General features: G+C 41.8%; 1 protein-coding gene across 1 annotated transcript; it reads left to right on the top strand.

The window, feature by feature from the left end:
• The first annotated feature begins 811 nt into the window (after positions 1–811).
• LOC138651958 (membrane-spanning 4-domains subfamily A member 4A-like) lies at positions 812–15877 on the top strand. The gene is made up of 7 exons (XM_069742612.1): positions 812–894; positions 2244–2410; positions 8136–8264; positions 10490–10546; positions 10894–11067; positions 13698–13817; positions 15513–15877. Exons 2-7 carry the CDS (start codon positions 2246–2248, stop codon positions 15618–15620), a joined length of 753 nt encoding a protein of 250 aa, XP_069598713.1. The 5' UTR covers positions 812–894; positions 2244–2245; the 3' UTR covers positions 15621–15877.
• The last annotated feature ends 862 nt before the right edge of the window (positions 15878–16739 follow it).

The raw sequence follows: 16739 nt of genomic DNA, 5'->3' as shown, positions 1-16739 counted from the left end.
GCAAAACTTTAGTTTCACAGTGGAACATTCTGCTGGGGAGTGGCAAGGAAATGGGGATGCCCTGTCACGGGCACCAGAGTGGCTTGTTAGGTCCTGCGCTAAGTGGGTTCTAACAGGCAGTGCCAGTGTCAAACCGATACGCATGTACTACTGCACATGAGACCTATTGTAGTGCATGAGTCCCTCAAAGTGAAAAATAGGAAAGTCTAATAGTGAGATTAAGTAAAAAATACATTTAAAAAAAGTTAAGAAAAATTTATAAAATAAACCACACACAAAAATCAAATCCATGCAAATTACTGCTAAGAGCACAGCTTTGGTGTACATACAAAAATCAACTAAACAAAAGCAGAACATATTGGGCATCACCGTGTCCAGAATGACCTCAACTATAAAACTGTCACTTTACTTATCCCATCTGCTGAACTCCATAAAAAATAAACACATCAAAAATGTTGATTTTTCATAATACTGGCAAAATAGAATGCGATCAAAAAGTCATATGTAAAAAGCAAAAAAAACAAAATAGTAACACTGAAAATATCAGATTGTCCCACAAATAAACAACCCCTCATATGGCTCTGTTTGCCAAGAAATAAAAATATTATAGTTGTCGCAATTTCTTTAGAAAAACTATAAATCTGGTATACATGGGCGGCTGTGCCAAATGTTGATTGAACAAAAAAAAAAAAACTAAAAGAACATGCAGAACAAAAGGGACAATATTTCTCAATGTTCACTAGTAAAAAAAAAAAAAAACTGAACTGGCTCATTTCCCAGAAACTCAAAAACAGAGTTCCTCCTCCCTGCAGGGAGTCACGTGATTGCTGAGCCATTTCTGTAGAAAGCTCTTCCATACTTTCTGTTCTGAACTAACGGGAAGGAAATCTCAGGGTAAGTCTGATCTCAACTCGGTTACTAATGATCTACAGCGTCTGAACCTCAGACTGATACATAGTGTGATACTTTACTGTCAGGAGAGGAGAGAATCAATGCTCCTTGTGTGATCAGATCACTAAACTGACACATTGTAACCACGGCTCAGCTCTATATGGTCTGTACACGGGGATGTTATCATCCACTGACAGCAAAAAGGGATCTTGGAAATAGAGAAAAACGTAAAACCAAGGCCCACTTCACACGTCCCCTTAAAAACAACGTACACTCAAGAAGATCCGTTTTTACTATGTGTGGGTCTTCTGTTGGCCGTCCATGTGTACCATCCTTGCTACATCCGTGTGCTGTGTGTACCATCTTGTATGCCGTCCATATAACACGTACCGGAATAGAAATGACAGATTTTTGTGCAGATAGATATAGATAATGTAAGGCAGCAGCGTTTCCCCCCGCGAATTTAGCGAGATAAAGACATGAATAACATGGTCTTTATTGTCCAAACACTGCACACATGGAAATTGCTCACCTCCGGATCGCAGCCGGGAACACGTGAATAAAGTCCAGTGTTGCTGGCACTTGCAACCTCAGTAAGGTTCTCAGGTACCAACGTGTCTGCCCACGATGCTCTGGTCTGTGTTAACGCCACACTGCCAGGCATACATCCAGAGCACCTTCAGATGTGAAATCGCAAACACTAGCTGACCCACCGAAACATTAACTGCAGGTTTAAATGAGAACCGTGGTCATGGGCCACCTGTCGGACCCAGAGTGGAGGGAGAGATTAGTCCCATTGCCATCCTACAGATCTCTCCAAAAATAAAAGCCCGATACAGGTTTTCCTAAACTGATTTGGTCAAATAACTTGACCCAGTCCACACTTACTTTAATTTTACCTGTTAATGCATTTTTTAAATCTGCAATGTGTCAGTTTCTGTTACAGTTTTATTTGCATATTTTCCCCATAGATCTGAATAAGCTAATGGAAATCATCTGTTCATGAAAAACAAACGTTTGCATGGATAAGCACTAGAAGCACATGTAATCTGCAAATGACTTTTAGTATGAGTTTTATAAAAAAAAAGTTTTATCAAAGCTAAGCTATCAAAATGCCTGTATACAAAAAAATACAATAAAAAATTGCATTCTTTCCATCTCTGGTTCATATTTCTTACATCAGTTATTTTGCACCTTTGCTATGTTTTTTTTGAAGTTGATCATTTTACTCCTTAAGTTAGAAAAGCTCAACAAAAAACTTTCTAAGCAAAATATTAGAAATATTTACATGTATGTGACTGTTAATACATTCACTGTAATTTATCTGTTGTTTGTTGTTGTCTTTTTAATAGTCATGTCTACAGTGGTACCAGATGCGGGAGGAGTCGTGGTTATCTCCCAAGTGAGACCACAATATGATCCAGGAAATGGACCTGAAGAAGGAGAGTCCTGCGATGCTTCCACCAACATGCCCAAAACAGTTCTTGCGTTTTATCGTGGAGAACCCGAAGTTCTGGGGGTACGTCTATGTCATATAAGTCAGTAGAGATGAGCTGCTCAGGGGATATCTAGTTCACCTGTAGGAGAATATTTTGCAGTAAGGTTGGGGGGAAAATACACATATCCATCAAGTGTAACCAAGTGTCGGGAAAGGATATTGAATGAAGGGAAGGGGTATAAAACGACAATAATGAACCAATCTAACCCAAAAGAGTTCATTTTCCCTTCTGAAGCTGAGTGTTGAAAAGACATTGAGAAAATGTATATATTTACATACTGGAAAAATACTGTATATATCTTTGTACCGTGTTAGCCAGTGAATAGAAAATGTTACAATTTTAGAGTCCTCAGTGGTTGATACCTTTTTAATGGCTAACTGAAAAGATGGTAACAAATTGCAAGCTTTCGAGACTACTCAGGTCTCTTCATCGGGCATAGACTAATACAAAATCTGAGGAGTCACATATTTATACACAACAGGACACAGTAATAATGCAATAGATAAGACAGGTGACGTGAAGCAGAACTATCAATATGGGACAAGGAGAAAACAGTTGTGGCCATAAATATTGGAACAGTTCATAGATGAGGAGTGTGAAAGTTTTATTGTCCTGTGATTGGGGTCTGGTTCTGTATTGTGATGCCCCCACAAGGTCTGAGGAGCACATTCATTCCTGCACTGAGTATGCGAAAGGTTATCATAAGTTTACACTCACAAATTTTTCTGTCTCTCTGAGATTTGAAGCTACCTTTTAATACAAGTAATTTCATGTCCATGATGCTGTGATCAGGCATGCAAAAATGTTTGGCCACAGGTAGATCCATTCTTTTTTCTTTTACTGTTAGGTGATGAGAATTCATTCTTGTTTTAAGCTTATATAATTAGGTACACCACATTAGATGTGATGTGGCTGAAAGCACCTGGGATCTTGTAGTCTTGATGTGAGTTGGGGATCTTTACCTTGTCTGTGGTCATTATAAATGGACAGGTTTTACATTTTTTCTGGTTGCAGGGAAAGGTTCCTGCAGCTGTTGGAGAGGACAGGGAGCTCCTGACAATGATGCTTCTTAGATTTGGGGGCTGCCTAAAACACAGAAGTGGGGGGTCTGGAAATATGGATTGTAGTCGGGCATCTTTTGGTAATGAAGGTTGGTAGTTTCCGTATAGCTCCCCTTAGCACCTCCAGATTTGGATTGTAGGTGACTACTAGAGGCACCCAGTTGCTTTCCTGTTTAGCTTTGCAATGTGGAAAATGATTTCTTGATATTCTGGTGGAACTTGCAATCTGGTTTTTAATTGTTCTTGGATGTAACACTGGTTCAAAATAGTTTTTTTTGAGACCACCAAGGTGTTTGTCTCTGTCCATTGGGTTGGAACATATCCTGTTGTATCTGTTTGCTTGGCTGTAGGCAATACAGTTTTTTAATGTGTTTTGAATGGAAACTTATTATTAAATTTATGTCTTTCTATATCAACTAAGCAATGTGCTCCTCAGATCATTTGGGGCATCCACCCCTCAAACCTTCGACAGTCCCAGCACCCAATCTCTGAAAAGCATCATGTCCTCACCAGTCACACTTTAATAGTTCCCATTGAACACCATATCACACACATGGCCATCAACCTTTGTTTTAGCCAAACGATTTTTTAAGTCTGCCACCACGACAAGGTAGACTTTTTGGCTGAGCCCTACTCTACTCTAACCTATTAAACATTTCTTAAAATATACATTACTATTTTTAGGTTTATTTTAGTTTTCTTTAAGGGAATGTGTTACATATATATATATTTTTTTTTTTAAATGACCAATAATACCACATACAAGGGACAAATACCATCACACCATGACTAGACCACATATTACCATTACATAGTGACCAAATAATACCATATATAAGGGACAAAAAACACTACACCATGACCATACCACATATTACCACCCTATAGTGACCTCATGCAAGGAACAAATACCGGCACACGATCATCAGACCATATGTTACCACCACAAAGTGACCCAATACTACAAGGATCACCAGTGACATTCTACACGGGAGCTCTGTATATAGTGTCAGTGTACAGGTAATACAGGGATCACTAGTGACATTATACACAGGAGCTCTGTATATAGTGTACAGTCTACAGGTAATACAGTGATCAGTGACATTATGCACAGGAGCTCTGTATATAATGTCAGTGTACAGGTAACACAGTGATTACCAGTGACATTATACATAAGAGTTCTATATATATAGTGTCAGTGTACAGGTAATACAGGGATCACCAGTGACATTATACACAGGTGCTCAGTATATAGTGTACAGGTCATACAGTGACTCACTAGTGACGTTATTCACAAGGGTTTTGTACATAGTGTCACTGTACATGTAATACAGGGATCACCGGTGACATTATATACAGGATGTTAGGTGTCGAGTTCCCACCGCTGCACAGGGGGAATCTTAAACCATGTCTGCTGCGGTCTCCCATTCTCCTCCAGCCGCAGTGGAGCCTGCTCAGCGGACACGTCGGTCACAGCATCTGGCTCAGGCTGATACTGGACGACTGGTTACTGCTGCCCTTCCAGGCTCTGTCATTGTAGCCAGCAATGTTCAGCAGCGAGCAGGTCTTTCTGGGACTAAGTCCCGCTTTTCCCATACAGAGCATGCACATCAGCGTCCTGCTCCAACCTTTGCTCCTGGCGACTTTTTGTGGCTCTCTGCCCGTAACATCAGGCTGCGAGTTGAGTCCACTAAGTTTGCACCTTGCTACTTGGGTCCCTTCAAGGTCCTCGAACAGGTTAACCCTGTGGTCTACTGTCTGGCCCTTCCTCCAAGCCTAGGTATCACCGACAACTTTCATGTGTCCCTCTTAAAGCCCCTATACATATCCCGATTTTCCGAGTCATCTGCCAGGACATCGGTTTTGTCTACGGACGATTACGAGATGAACGCTATTTTGGGGTGCAAGGTGGTAAGTGGCAAAAAAATTTATTTGGTGGACTGGAAGGGTTATGGCCCAGAGGATAGGTCCTGGGAGCCTGCTGAGCCCATTCGGGCTCCACAGCATATTGCTGTCTTCGAGCGTAGCGAGGTCCGAGGGGGGGCAATGTTAGGTATTGAGTTCCCACCGCTGCACAGGGGGAATCTCGAACCATGTCTGCTGCGGTCTCCCATTCTCCTCCAGCCGCAGTGGAGCCTGCTCAGCGGACACGTTGGTCCAAGTGTCTGGCTCAGGCTGATACTGGACGACTGGTTACTATTGCCCTTCCAGGCTCTGTCATTGTAGCCAGCAATGTTCAGCAGCGAGCAGGTCTTTCTGGGACTAAGTCCCGCTTTTCCCATACTGACCATGCCCATGGGACGACTTCCCATTGGAGGTTGGGGGTCACATGTGCAGGTCCTGAAGCGGTTCCTGTTGGACCACTAGGAAGGTCCTTGAGTGCTAAAGCCATAAAAGGTCCGCATGGCCGCACGGCCATGCGCTAGTATCAAACCAATGTTAAAGAGCTCAGTGCCAGTGTGGTCATGCTTGTATGTGGTCAGGGTTTGGCTGAAATAAGCCCCTAGAATACTGGCACCTCCGGTGAGGAGTTTTTATGTTTGGATTCAGGGCCTTGGCTGAAATAAGCCCCTAGAATACCGGCACCTCCGGTGAGGAGTTGTTTGTCTCCTATTCTGACTGCATGACCACAGTTTTGCTCTGTTTGGTAGCTGTGTTCCTCTCTGAGGTTAACAGGGCACAGCATCTTGTTATTCTAGCGAATCTGTGAAGTAACAGCTAATACCACCATATAGTACCGCCTATTACAAGCAGCAGGTTTCTCTCCTGCACGGTGGACCCCGGGTTGCGAACGCACCAACTATATATATATATATATATATATATATATATATATATATATATTCATACGTTCCGCCAACCCTAACACAGGAGCTCTGAATATGGTGTCACTGTACAGGTAATAGTGACCAACAAGTGACATTATACACAGGAGCTCTGTATATAGTGTACAGGTAATACAGGGATCAGCAGTGTCATTATACACAGGAGCTCAGCTCTGTGTGTAGTAGACACTGTATAGTGTCAGTGGACAAGTAAGGCCGGGTTCACACTTGCAACTGCAATGTGAGAAACGCGCCTCAATACCCGGCACTGCTGCCGTCACTCGGGACCAGAGTGTGTGGCTGCATGTATTTCTATGCAGCTGAACACGCCACTCCTGAGTGACGGCGGCAGTGCCGGGAATTGATGTGAGAGACTCAAGTTTCTCGCATTGCAGATGCAAGTGTGACCCCGGCCTAATACACTGACTCACCGGTGACATCTCTAGCTGAAGTCCTTCATCTTCACTTTTCTTCTTCATCCAGTGCAGACTCTCAATTAACAGGTAACACAGTGATTACCAGTGACATTATACATAGGAGTTCTGTATATAGTGTCAGTGTACAGGTAATACAGGGATCATCAGTGACATTATAAACATGATCTCTGTATATGGTGTCAGTGTACAGGTAATAGTGACCAACAAGTGACATTATACACAGGAGCTCTGTATATAGTGTACAGGTAATATAGGGATCAGCAGTGTCATTATACACGGGAGCTCTTTGCATAGTAGACAGTGTATAGTGTCAGTGGGCAAGTAATACACTGACTCACCAGTGATGTCTCTAGCTGAAATCCTTCATCTTCACTTTTCTTCTTCATCCAGTGCAGACTGCCATCACTTCGTCCAGCCAGGACTCATTTCTGCATAAAATATCACATAGTTATCTAGAGCCCCGCTTCCAGAGCACATTCCCCACTTTTCTCCTAACTTCTACACTACAAAGCTGAATGCAGAGGTGCACCCTCCATTAATATATAATTAGTTATTATGCAACTCACCATTCCAAATATAAATTGTAATCCACCACTGTGCCCCCACTAAATATAAACTTTATATAAATATAACTTTTCCCACCCAATAAATATGTACGCGATGACATCATTGCATAGGCGCCGTCACCAGCACATCACAGAAAGTCGGAGGGTACTCCCCTAGAACTGTGCTGCTTTGTAGCTCCAGGAAAGCTCCCTATTCTGAGATGTGTGCCGCCGGTGGAGGTGCGCAGGCGCACACTAATTTATTCTAGTTTAAATTATTTTGTACTTTTAGTAGCCTTTACAATAAAATTTGCCATTTTTTTTTATTCATTGGATCTTTATTTCTCCAGTTTTTATTTGTGGGATTATATAATTAGAATTTTGTAGTCTAAACTTTAGCTTTACTCCTAAGACTTTTCATTGGCGTGACTCGTTACAACATGGTCTTATATGAACTTGTCAGGAAAACTATCTTTTTTGGATGCGCATGTTAACAAATCTTGTTTGCAACCATTGACCCAAATTTGTGGGACTATTATGTAGTAAGGTATCCCAGATAAAATACTTATCCTGAAAGGAAACTAAAGGTTTGCTGACAAATCGGTTGGGATGTACTCATTTAGGGCTGTTTCAGATGTCTGTGATAATTCGGTCAGATGTTGGATCGTAATGGACAGGCTGGTCGTACATGTCCTGACCCAAGTGTGACCGCGTCCCAGTAATATATGAAGCCATCAAGCTCGGGTCAGGAGACGTGTGGCCAGCCCGTGCATTATGATCCGACATCGGACCGATTATCCCGGACATCTGAAACAACCCTTCACTTAAGTGTCTCCTATTCTTATACTATTAACGTGATATTTCTCTTATTTTTCAGACAACACAGTTATTTGCTGGAATCGTCCTTATATCCTTTGACATTGTTATGACCATAGCCATTACCAATACTTTTAATTATGTTGGATTTCTAGTCTATAGTGGTGCCCCCATATGGTCTGGAATATTGGTAAGATATGCGCTGTTAAAGCAGATGTCCAGTTATAATATTTACCTGCTATTTATGTCTTTTGGCTTTTGCTGCTTTTTAGCTTAGACACGAGAGATCCGTGACTACGACATAAATCCCGTGTCTACAGGAAGTCTATGGTGGTCTGAGACACAGCTCTTGTCTTAGCTTTGGCTCTGGTTGCGTTTCTCTCCCTTCCCAATGAAATGTTGTCTCTTCTGATCGGCTGCTGTGTATTTTAACAAGCCCACCACAAGCTCATTAGAGGGAGTCAGTGCACAGAGAGGGGATCTCTACCAGATAATCAACACACAGGTGGACGTAAATGAGCCCTACAATGGTGGACTATGGAGGATCGCCTGCAGCTTAATGAGCATCTGATAGTAGCAGAAATGTGCTTGGTCATCGGGAGTAATAAATTATGTCTGTAGCTCTCTCTGCTTCAGCTATTGGTGCCCCTTGATATTAGGATTTTGAACCCTGAGGGGGCATCCACCATGTATGTTGTTGTGAATTCTGCTCTTGGGCTCCCTCCGGTGGTTATGAGTGGTAGTGCTGCTGTCTGTGGATCGCAGCATTTATCAGGTGTGTTCAATTTGGACTCAGCTATTTAGTCCTGCTTGATCCTTTAGTTAGTGCCAGTTGTCCACTGTTTTTGGAGGATTCACATCCCTTCTGGTCTCTCCTGTTCGCTGTGCTTTTCTTCAAAGATAATTCCTGGCTTTGTTTTTGCTGTCCACCTGCTGTGGACCTTATAGTTCTGTGCATTACCATGTTTCGTCTTGTCCAGCTTTGTCTGTGAAGGATTTTTTGCAGCCTAGCTGTGTCTCTGGAGATGCAGATATACCCTCCATGTCTTTAGTCAGATGTGGTGATTTGTATTTTCTGTGGTGGATATTTTCTAGTGTTTTAATACTGACCGCATAGTACTGTTCTATCCTTTCTTTTTAGCTAGTATGGCCTCCTATGCTAAATCCTGATTTCATGTCTGCATATGTTATTTTCCTCTCCTCTCACAGTCAATATTTGTGGGGGGCTGTCTATCCTTTGGGGATTTTCTCTGAGGCAAGATAGGTTTCCTGTTTCTGTCTTTAGGGGTAGTTAATTCTTAGGCTGTGTCGAGGGGTCTAGGGAGCGTTAGGTACCCCCCACAGCTACTTCTAGTTGCGCTGCTAAGTTCAGGGTTTGCGGTCAGTACAGGTGCCACCTTCTCCAGAGTACGTCTCATGCTGCTCCAAGGCCACCAGATCATAACAGTATGTATGGCAGATGTACGCATGAAATGTACGGCACACCTTAACACCTTAGTTCCCAGTTGTGCCGTCATTTAAGTGCTTGGATACGGCGGCGCGTCAGAGGTCACTTATGTCACGATGTGATTGCAAAGTGCCAATGGCTTTTTCATTGCAGTCAGAAGGTCTACAGAAGGCCACGTTAGTACCCCTGAGAAGGATTTATTGCAGCTCACTACAACATAGACATCCTGCAGTGAGTTGTGCAAGCAGGTTCAAATCTCCCAAGAAGACTAATAAAAATAAAAACAAATTTAAAAAAATAAGTAAAATTCATAGGAGCTGATCTGCAGTGGCCACTAAACAATTGACTGAGATGTGTGGTTCGGGCCCACAACAGCTTGCGTCAGGCCGCAGCAAAGAACTGCTGATCGTTGAAGTGCAGGACCCCTATTAATCTGATATTGATGATCTATCCTATTAATGGACATCAATATCACAAAAGTGAAACACAGTTTAAAAAAAAACAAAAAACAAATCAGCTAACACGAGAAAAGCCCATGGTTGAGAGTAGGGTAATAAGTGAACCCTGTAAGAGCGCAGTCAAACTGCCTTATAAATGAGATCACTATCGGAACACAATGCTCGGACCGGCCGGTGGCCCTCCTGACCCGAATGTGACATCTTGACATAGCTCTATGCAGCTGTTACGCTTGGATCTGGAGAGTCACTGGCCAGTCCGAGCATGGTGTTCCGATATCGGTCCGATTTATGACTGCACCCTAAAGAGCACTCCCATAACCTTCTGATCATTGTCTCAGTACATCCATCTCATACATCAGATAACTATTTCTCCCTTCTGACAAAGGATTTAGGAAAACAGGGCTGCGGGTGACGCGGGATGAAGGATCCACATAGCGCATTCTGTTTATGAATTCTATTTACTTGATCTGTAAAATAAAGGTTACGTTTATGTCATGTTCATTTTTCTAGTTTGTCATTTCCGGATCTCTGTCGGTGGCGGCTTCAGTGAAACCAACGGTTGGAAAAGTAAGAGAAAAGTTTAGCAAAAAGTTTTTAGTAGGCTTCTCGAAACTAATGCATCACAGATGTGACGTCACCAACATCACGGCCGCCAATTATGATGGTCATTGGCACTCCGCACAAATCTGAGCGGGTTCCAATCAGTTGCCATAGAAGGAATGAAATGCCCTTTAGAATGGATATTCATTGCCTATAGGACTGCCGAAGCCAAGTACAACCCACAGTTATTTCCAGCAGTCACATAGACAATAGATGGATCGCCCCTCGGGGAGCAATGAGTTATAACTCACCCAGTTGGGATAACCCTTTAACAACACAACCCTTTAAATAATTAATGTTACTTTGTGTTTCAGGTAAAGTCGAGCTTGGTGATGAATATTTTCACTTCCCTAGCTGCATTTTGTGGAATGATAATGGCTATAATGGAGGTTTGCTTGTTATCAGATTTTACCCCATACATCCTGCGGGTATCATATTGTTCATATTATAAAAGTGATAGCCATTGCCTAGGAAACTTTTCTTCTATGGTAAGAATCATCTTCATATTATTAGGTTACAATTGTGCTTATAACAGTCTTTCTCACTGCAGTTGTTATGAGCCATGCTATTTAAGGGGGAAGTATGAGTTTAGAAAAACATCACAGCTAGAAGTATCGTGTAATGAGTTTCTGAGCATCTTATGGAATTAAAAATCTTGAAGAGCTCTTTCTTGATGGAACATACGCACAGCAAGTTGTTTTTGCATTGCTGTGCATTATGTTTATTCTTTGTAGCTTTTTTAGCGCTTTTTAGGTGATATCGGCCTGAAAAAATAAAAAAATCTTTATTTATATAGCGCCAACATATTCCGCTGCGCTTTACAGTTTAACAGTTTCAAATACAACAGTCATAAGTAAGAACATTAACAATACAATAATTAAAGCAAAGAAGATGTCGTGTGCACATACCAAGGTACGAAAATCTCATATAGGTGTCTATGGAATGACCATACACACTGTTAATTATAAGATTAAGCATTGTAGCATGCTACATCCTAACAGATTTGGCATGCTACAGTGCTCAATCTTATAATTAATGCACTTACAGATACTGATGTTGTAATCCTTACCTTGTAAAAAGGCACAATGCTTCATTACCATAGCCATGAACTTCTTTGGATCACGGCATGATGTCTAGCTTTTTAGAATCTTTTGGTCTACTTCACTTTTTCAGGCAGGTCCAATTTAAGTGATTTCTTGATTGAGAACAGGTGTGGCAGTAATCAGGCCTGGGTGTGACTAGGGAATTTGAATTCAGCTTCCCAGAGATGTGATAAATCACAGTTAACTTACATTTAAATGGGGGAGGCAATCACTTTTTCATACAGGGTCCTGCAGGTTTGGATTTGTTTTAACTTTAATAATAAAGCCCTTCGTTTAAAATCTGCATTTCACCTTTACTTGTGTTATCTTTGTTTAATATTTCAATCTGTTCAGTGATGTGAAACATTTAAATGTGGCAAACATGCAAAAGAATAGGAAATGTACAATGCTTAAAAACAGGAATTGAAATGCTTTACCTCACAAAAAGAATCAGCTGTGATCCCATGCTGTCCTGTCTGTATACTCTCTTTTGCTTCCTCCCCTGCCCAGGAGATGTGGTATGATCAGACCGTGTCCCTGTATGGTCAGAAACGGCCATTACACTCACTCTGCAATTTCCATTCTGTGCCGTCTCTTCACAGTGTCCCATCTCTTCACATTGCCCCTTCTCTTCACAGTGTCCCTTCTCTGCACCTTGCCTTCTCTTCACATTGCCCCTTTTCTTCACAGTGTCCCTTCTCTTCACATTGCCCCTTCTCTTCACATTGCCCCTTCTCTTCACAGTGCCCCTTCTCTTCACAGTGCCCCTTCTCTTTACATTGCCCCTTCTCTTTACATTGCCCCTTCTCTTCACAGTGCCCCTTCTCTTTACATTGCCCCTTCTCTTTACATTGCCCCTTCTCTTTACATTGCCCCTTCTCTTCATAGTGCCCCTTCTCTTTACATTGCCCCTTCTCTTTACATTGCCCCTTCTCTTCACAGTGCCCCTTCTCTTTATATTGCCCCTTCTCTTTACATTGCCCCTTCTCTTTACATTGCCCCTTCTCTTCACATTGCCCCTTCTTTTCACAGTGCCCCTTCTCTTCACAGTGCCCCTTTTCTTTACATTGCCCCTTCTCTTTACATTGCCCCTTCTCTTCACAGTGCCCCTTCTCTTTACATTGCCCCTTCTCTTTACATTGCCCCTTCTCTTTACATTGCCCCTTCTCTTCACATTGCCCCTTCTCTTCACATTGCCTCTTCTCTTCACAGTGCCCCTTCTCTTCACAGTGCCCCTTCTCTTCACATTGCCCCTTCTCTTCACAGTGCCCCTTCTCTTTACATTGCCCCTTCTCTTCACATTGCCCCTTCTCTTCACATTGCCCCTTCTCTTCACATTGCCCCTTCTCTTCACAGTGCTCCTTCTCTTCACAGTGCCCCTTCTCTTCACATTGCCCCTTCTCTTCACATTGCCCCTTCTCTTCACAGTGCCCCTTCTCTTTACATTGCCCCTTCTCTTCGCATTGCCCCTTCTCTTCGCATTGCCCCTTCTCTTCGCATTGCCCCTTCTCTTCACATTGCCCCTTCTCTTCACATTGCCCCTTCTCTTCACATTGCCCCTTCTCTTCACATTCCCCATTCTTTATACTGTGCCCTTACACTGCACTCCCCTTATACTGCCCAGTTTCATAATATACAGATACATTCTAAGGATAAATGTGGGAACTGGACCCCTACACATAACACAAGAGCGTTTATGAAATCCCGTACCCATGATATGTTCATCCAGTACCTTTTTTGTCCTTCTGTCCATGAAAATCCATCTACTACATTTGATTTGGTGATTTAGAGCTGGGATCCTAAATCCCTCTGCGCAGCATACGTGCCTACAGTGTACATTGTCTGTTTGTATTCCCATGACAGATGGATTAGCTTTCAATGTCAATATGGATTTTTGGCTTTTTCGTCTGTTTTCTCCTTAAATTGCAAAAAAAAAAACATTAAAAAAATAAAAAAATAAATAAGACATGGGATTGCATTGCAGTCGATTACACAAAATGAGATTTCTAACCCAAACTATTTTTTTTGTCTTTCAGGATGTTTATTATGGTTTTTTATCATTTAATTTAATCTTTTTTGTGGTGATATTTTGCATTTCCATATCCACAAGTGTGTTTGGATGCAGAACTGTCTGCCGATCGTCTTTTCAAGAAATAGTGAGTTGTCAATTTATAGTCTATTATACAACTGAGCAAAAAGATTTGCCGGACCATGGTCTGGTGTCCACATTGGTACTCCATGGTACCTGGACCAGGACAGTGTGAACTTCCTTGGTCGGATCATGCAAATATTTTTGGTAAACTCTAGTCTATTTCATTTACCAAAATGGCTTGGCGTAACCTCCACCAATTTTAAGTGGATGCAAAGTTAAGCCTCGTGCACATATAAAGATGTGTGCGCATACCTAGTGGAGTGGCACTGAAAGACCCTGATGAAGGGCAACCACTCCGAAACATGTGTTTGCAAATGGAATGTCTAGTCTGGATTCATATACTAAGACAATTCTTATTAAAGGGTCAATATTGTCTTTAACCCCCTTTACGACCTTGGACGTATAGGTACTGTATGTCCAAGGTCGTCTTTCTGCATTGTCATTGTAAATCTCATGATCATGAGTTATGCCACACATAGTAGGGCTTCAGCTTTGCTATGTGTAGCACAGGTGATCAGACAGGTGATCAGACGATCACAGCTTCAAGTCTCCTAATGGGACTATTGAAGCAAGTAATAAGTTTAAAAAAAATAAAAATAAAATTTTTTTTTTAAAAAAAGGAAAAGAAATATAAAAGTTCAAATCACCCCACTTCTGCCCCATTTAAAAACAAACAATTAAAATTAATTAAATTTTAATTAAATTTAATTAATATTAAAAAAAGAAAAATATACGGGTCTCGGAAAACAGCGACTTTTTATTTTTCCTTACAAACTTTTTGAACGTTTATCAGTTTTACAATTTATGGAACATGGTAAATAACAAAAACAAAACCCCATAGAGTGACTGCAGACTTGTGAATCCATACAGCGTGCACACTGCGCACTGTCAGGATTCTCCGGTGTTGGCAATGGTCATGTGACCACTGTATATGCGATTTATATACTTCCATCCATATTCCAACCACATGTCCGGCCTCCTTCAATTCTCCCCTATTGAGTGATGCTGCGCTTCCTGACAATGCACAGTTTGCACACTGTGAAGACGCACAAGTCTGCAGTCACATAGGGTGACTGCAGACTTTAAACCAAAGCCTTAAGAACCACTTTAAGGATTGTTACATGCAATAGGTGGCACGAGAGTTCTAGTTGACTTTTTATCTAATGGAGATTTTGCACAACACTTCATTGAAACTATGGATTGGGTTGTCCCTGCTATGGCAGATAAGGGGGAGAGCATCAGTGTGAGAGACCAGTCACAATTCTACACCCTTGTGCACTCTGAGTACTAAAAACTGACTTTTCTGTGTGAAATATTAAGAATTGTTCCACTTTAGCTGTGAGCGAACGTGCTGGGATAAGGTGTTATCCAATCATGCTCGTGTGCTAATCGAGTGTCCGAGTGTCTGCGGCATGCTCCAAAAATATGTTCAACTCCCCGTGGCTGCATGTCTCGCGGCTGTTCGACAGTCCAAACACATGCAGGGATTGTTTGTTTGTTAGATAATCCCTACATGTGTTGTGGCTGTCGAACAGCCACGAGACATGCAGCCACGGGGAGTTGAACATATTATATGAGCACGCCGAAGACACTCGGACACTCGATTAGCACACGAGCATGATCAGATTAAACCTTATCCGAGCACATTCGCTAATCACTATTCTACTTCTTTTATACAATAAAATGTCTTTTATTTCAGAGTGTGGTCATCTATCAAACCACGTCCTCAGCCGTATCTGATACCACCAGAGACGTCCCTCCTGACTCCACCGCAGCCTTCTCATCTGCCTCAATCACACAGACATGAAGTCGTTGGTCTTTGTGATAAACCAGTGACAAGAAGAATACAAAGCAAACTCAATGGCGGGATCCTCATAGGCAACCTGTGACTTTAACATTTCTAGTAAATGGGCAATGTATCACTTCCCAAACATTTCATTATCAGTAGCATATATGTTCTATTGGATCACCAATTACAGTATATCGTATCACCAAAATGTATTCTGTTTTGTACATTATTTCTTTCTTTCAGCTCTTTGCTTATAAATTACAAAGTACATCAGAGTAGATCTCCAGACATATCTTTTTTTTAAAGTTTGTTTCCTTTATTTTAAGTGCAACAGTTGTCTGGTTATTATTCATTTTTCATGTATTGATTTTTTTTCCAACATTTGCAGCCAATTTGGAGAACTTGTACTGTAGTGTAAAGCATGGGGGAGAGATAAAGCTGTTTCCTGAGCCTTGTAGGAGCTGTTGAATGGTCAATTTGAACAAGCGGAGCTACGGGTAATACACAGGGAAGAGATTGTTTCTCAGACGAGGCAGGATGCTGCATTCAGACTACAGGGTCGCTAGGATTTCATCATAACTGTTCCATATGCTTTATTTAATCACAAAGGAGCACAGAAAGACTGAGGACCGATCAAAGGGTATAATCAAAATCGCCAATGCAAGTCTATGGGTCCATGAAAAAATCGGACTGCACTGGGATGACATCTGAGCGTGGTCCAATTTTCATGAACTGTCACATAGGAGAAGGTGGAGAAACTTTTTTGTCTTCACGCACAAGAAAAACTGATGACCCCCTGATCAAACTCTTATCAAAATAATCGGTCCATTTTTCTCATACGTGAAAAAAGCGCAGCACTCAATAAGTCTTATTAGGCCCAGCAATTTGGGAAGTCCTCATTACCGCAGCATCAAATAGGACTTCAGCTTTGGGGCTCCATGATTTGTATGTACGCCCCTGTAGATAGATAGTTATTATCCATCCAAGGTTTTGGCTTACAAATACTGAACGTGTGACCGTGGCCTAAAACGCTGCCCCGTGTGACCATTTGTAAGACATCATGGTCATCTGTGAGAACCATGCAGCTTGATGTCAGTTATCTGTTATGTATATGTAAGGAGGAAGACCGGGCTGCGG

The sequence above is a fragment of the Ranitomeya imitator genome, chromosome 10 (genome assembly GCF_032444005.1).
Source record: "Ranitomeya imitator isolate aRanImi1 chromosome 10, aRanImi1.pri, whole genome shotgun sequence".
Classification (NCBI taxonomy): Eukaryota; Metazoa; Chordata; class Amphibia; order Anura; family Dendrobatidae; genus Ranitomeya; species Ranitomeya imitator.
This window is presented reverse-complemented; position numbering and strand designations above follow the sequence as displayed.

Excerpts from the sequence above, each read along its gene's own strand:
- LOC138651958 (XM_069742612.1), top strand. The coding sequence starts at position 2,246 with ATGTCTACAGTGGTACCAGATGCGGGAGGAGTCGTGGTTATCTCCCAA. Across the intron at positions 10,547-10,893 it reads TGAAACCAACGGTTGGAAAA|GTAAAGTCGAGCTTGGTGAT; the intron begins GTAAGAGAAAAG and ends TTTGTGTTTCAG. Across the intron at positions 13,818-15,512 it reads GATCGTCTTTTCAAGAAATA|AGTGTGGTCATCTATCAAAC; the intron begins GTGAGTTGTCAA and ends CTTTTATTTCAG.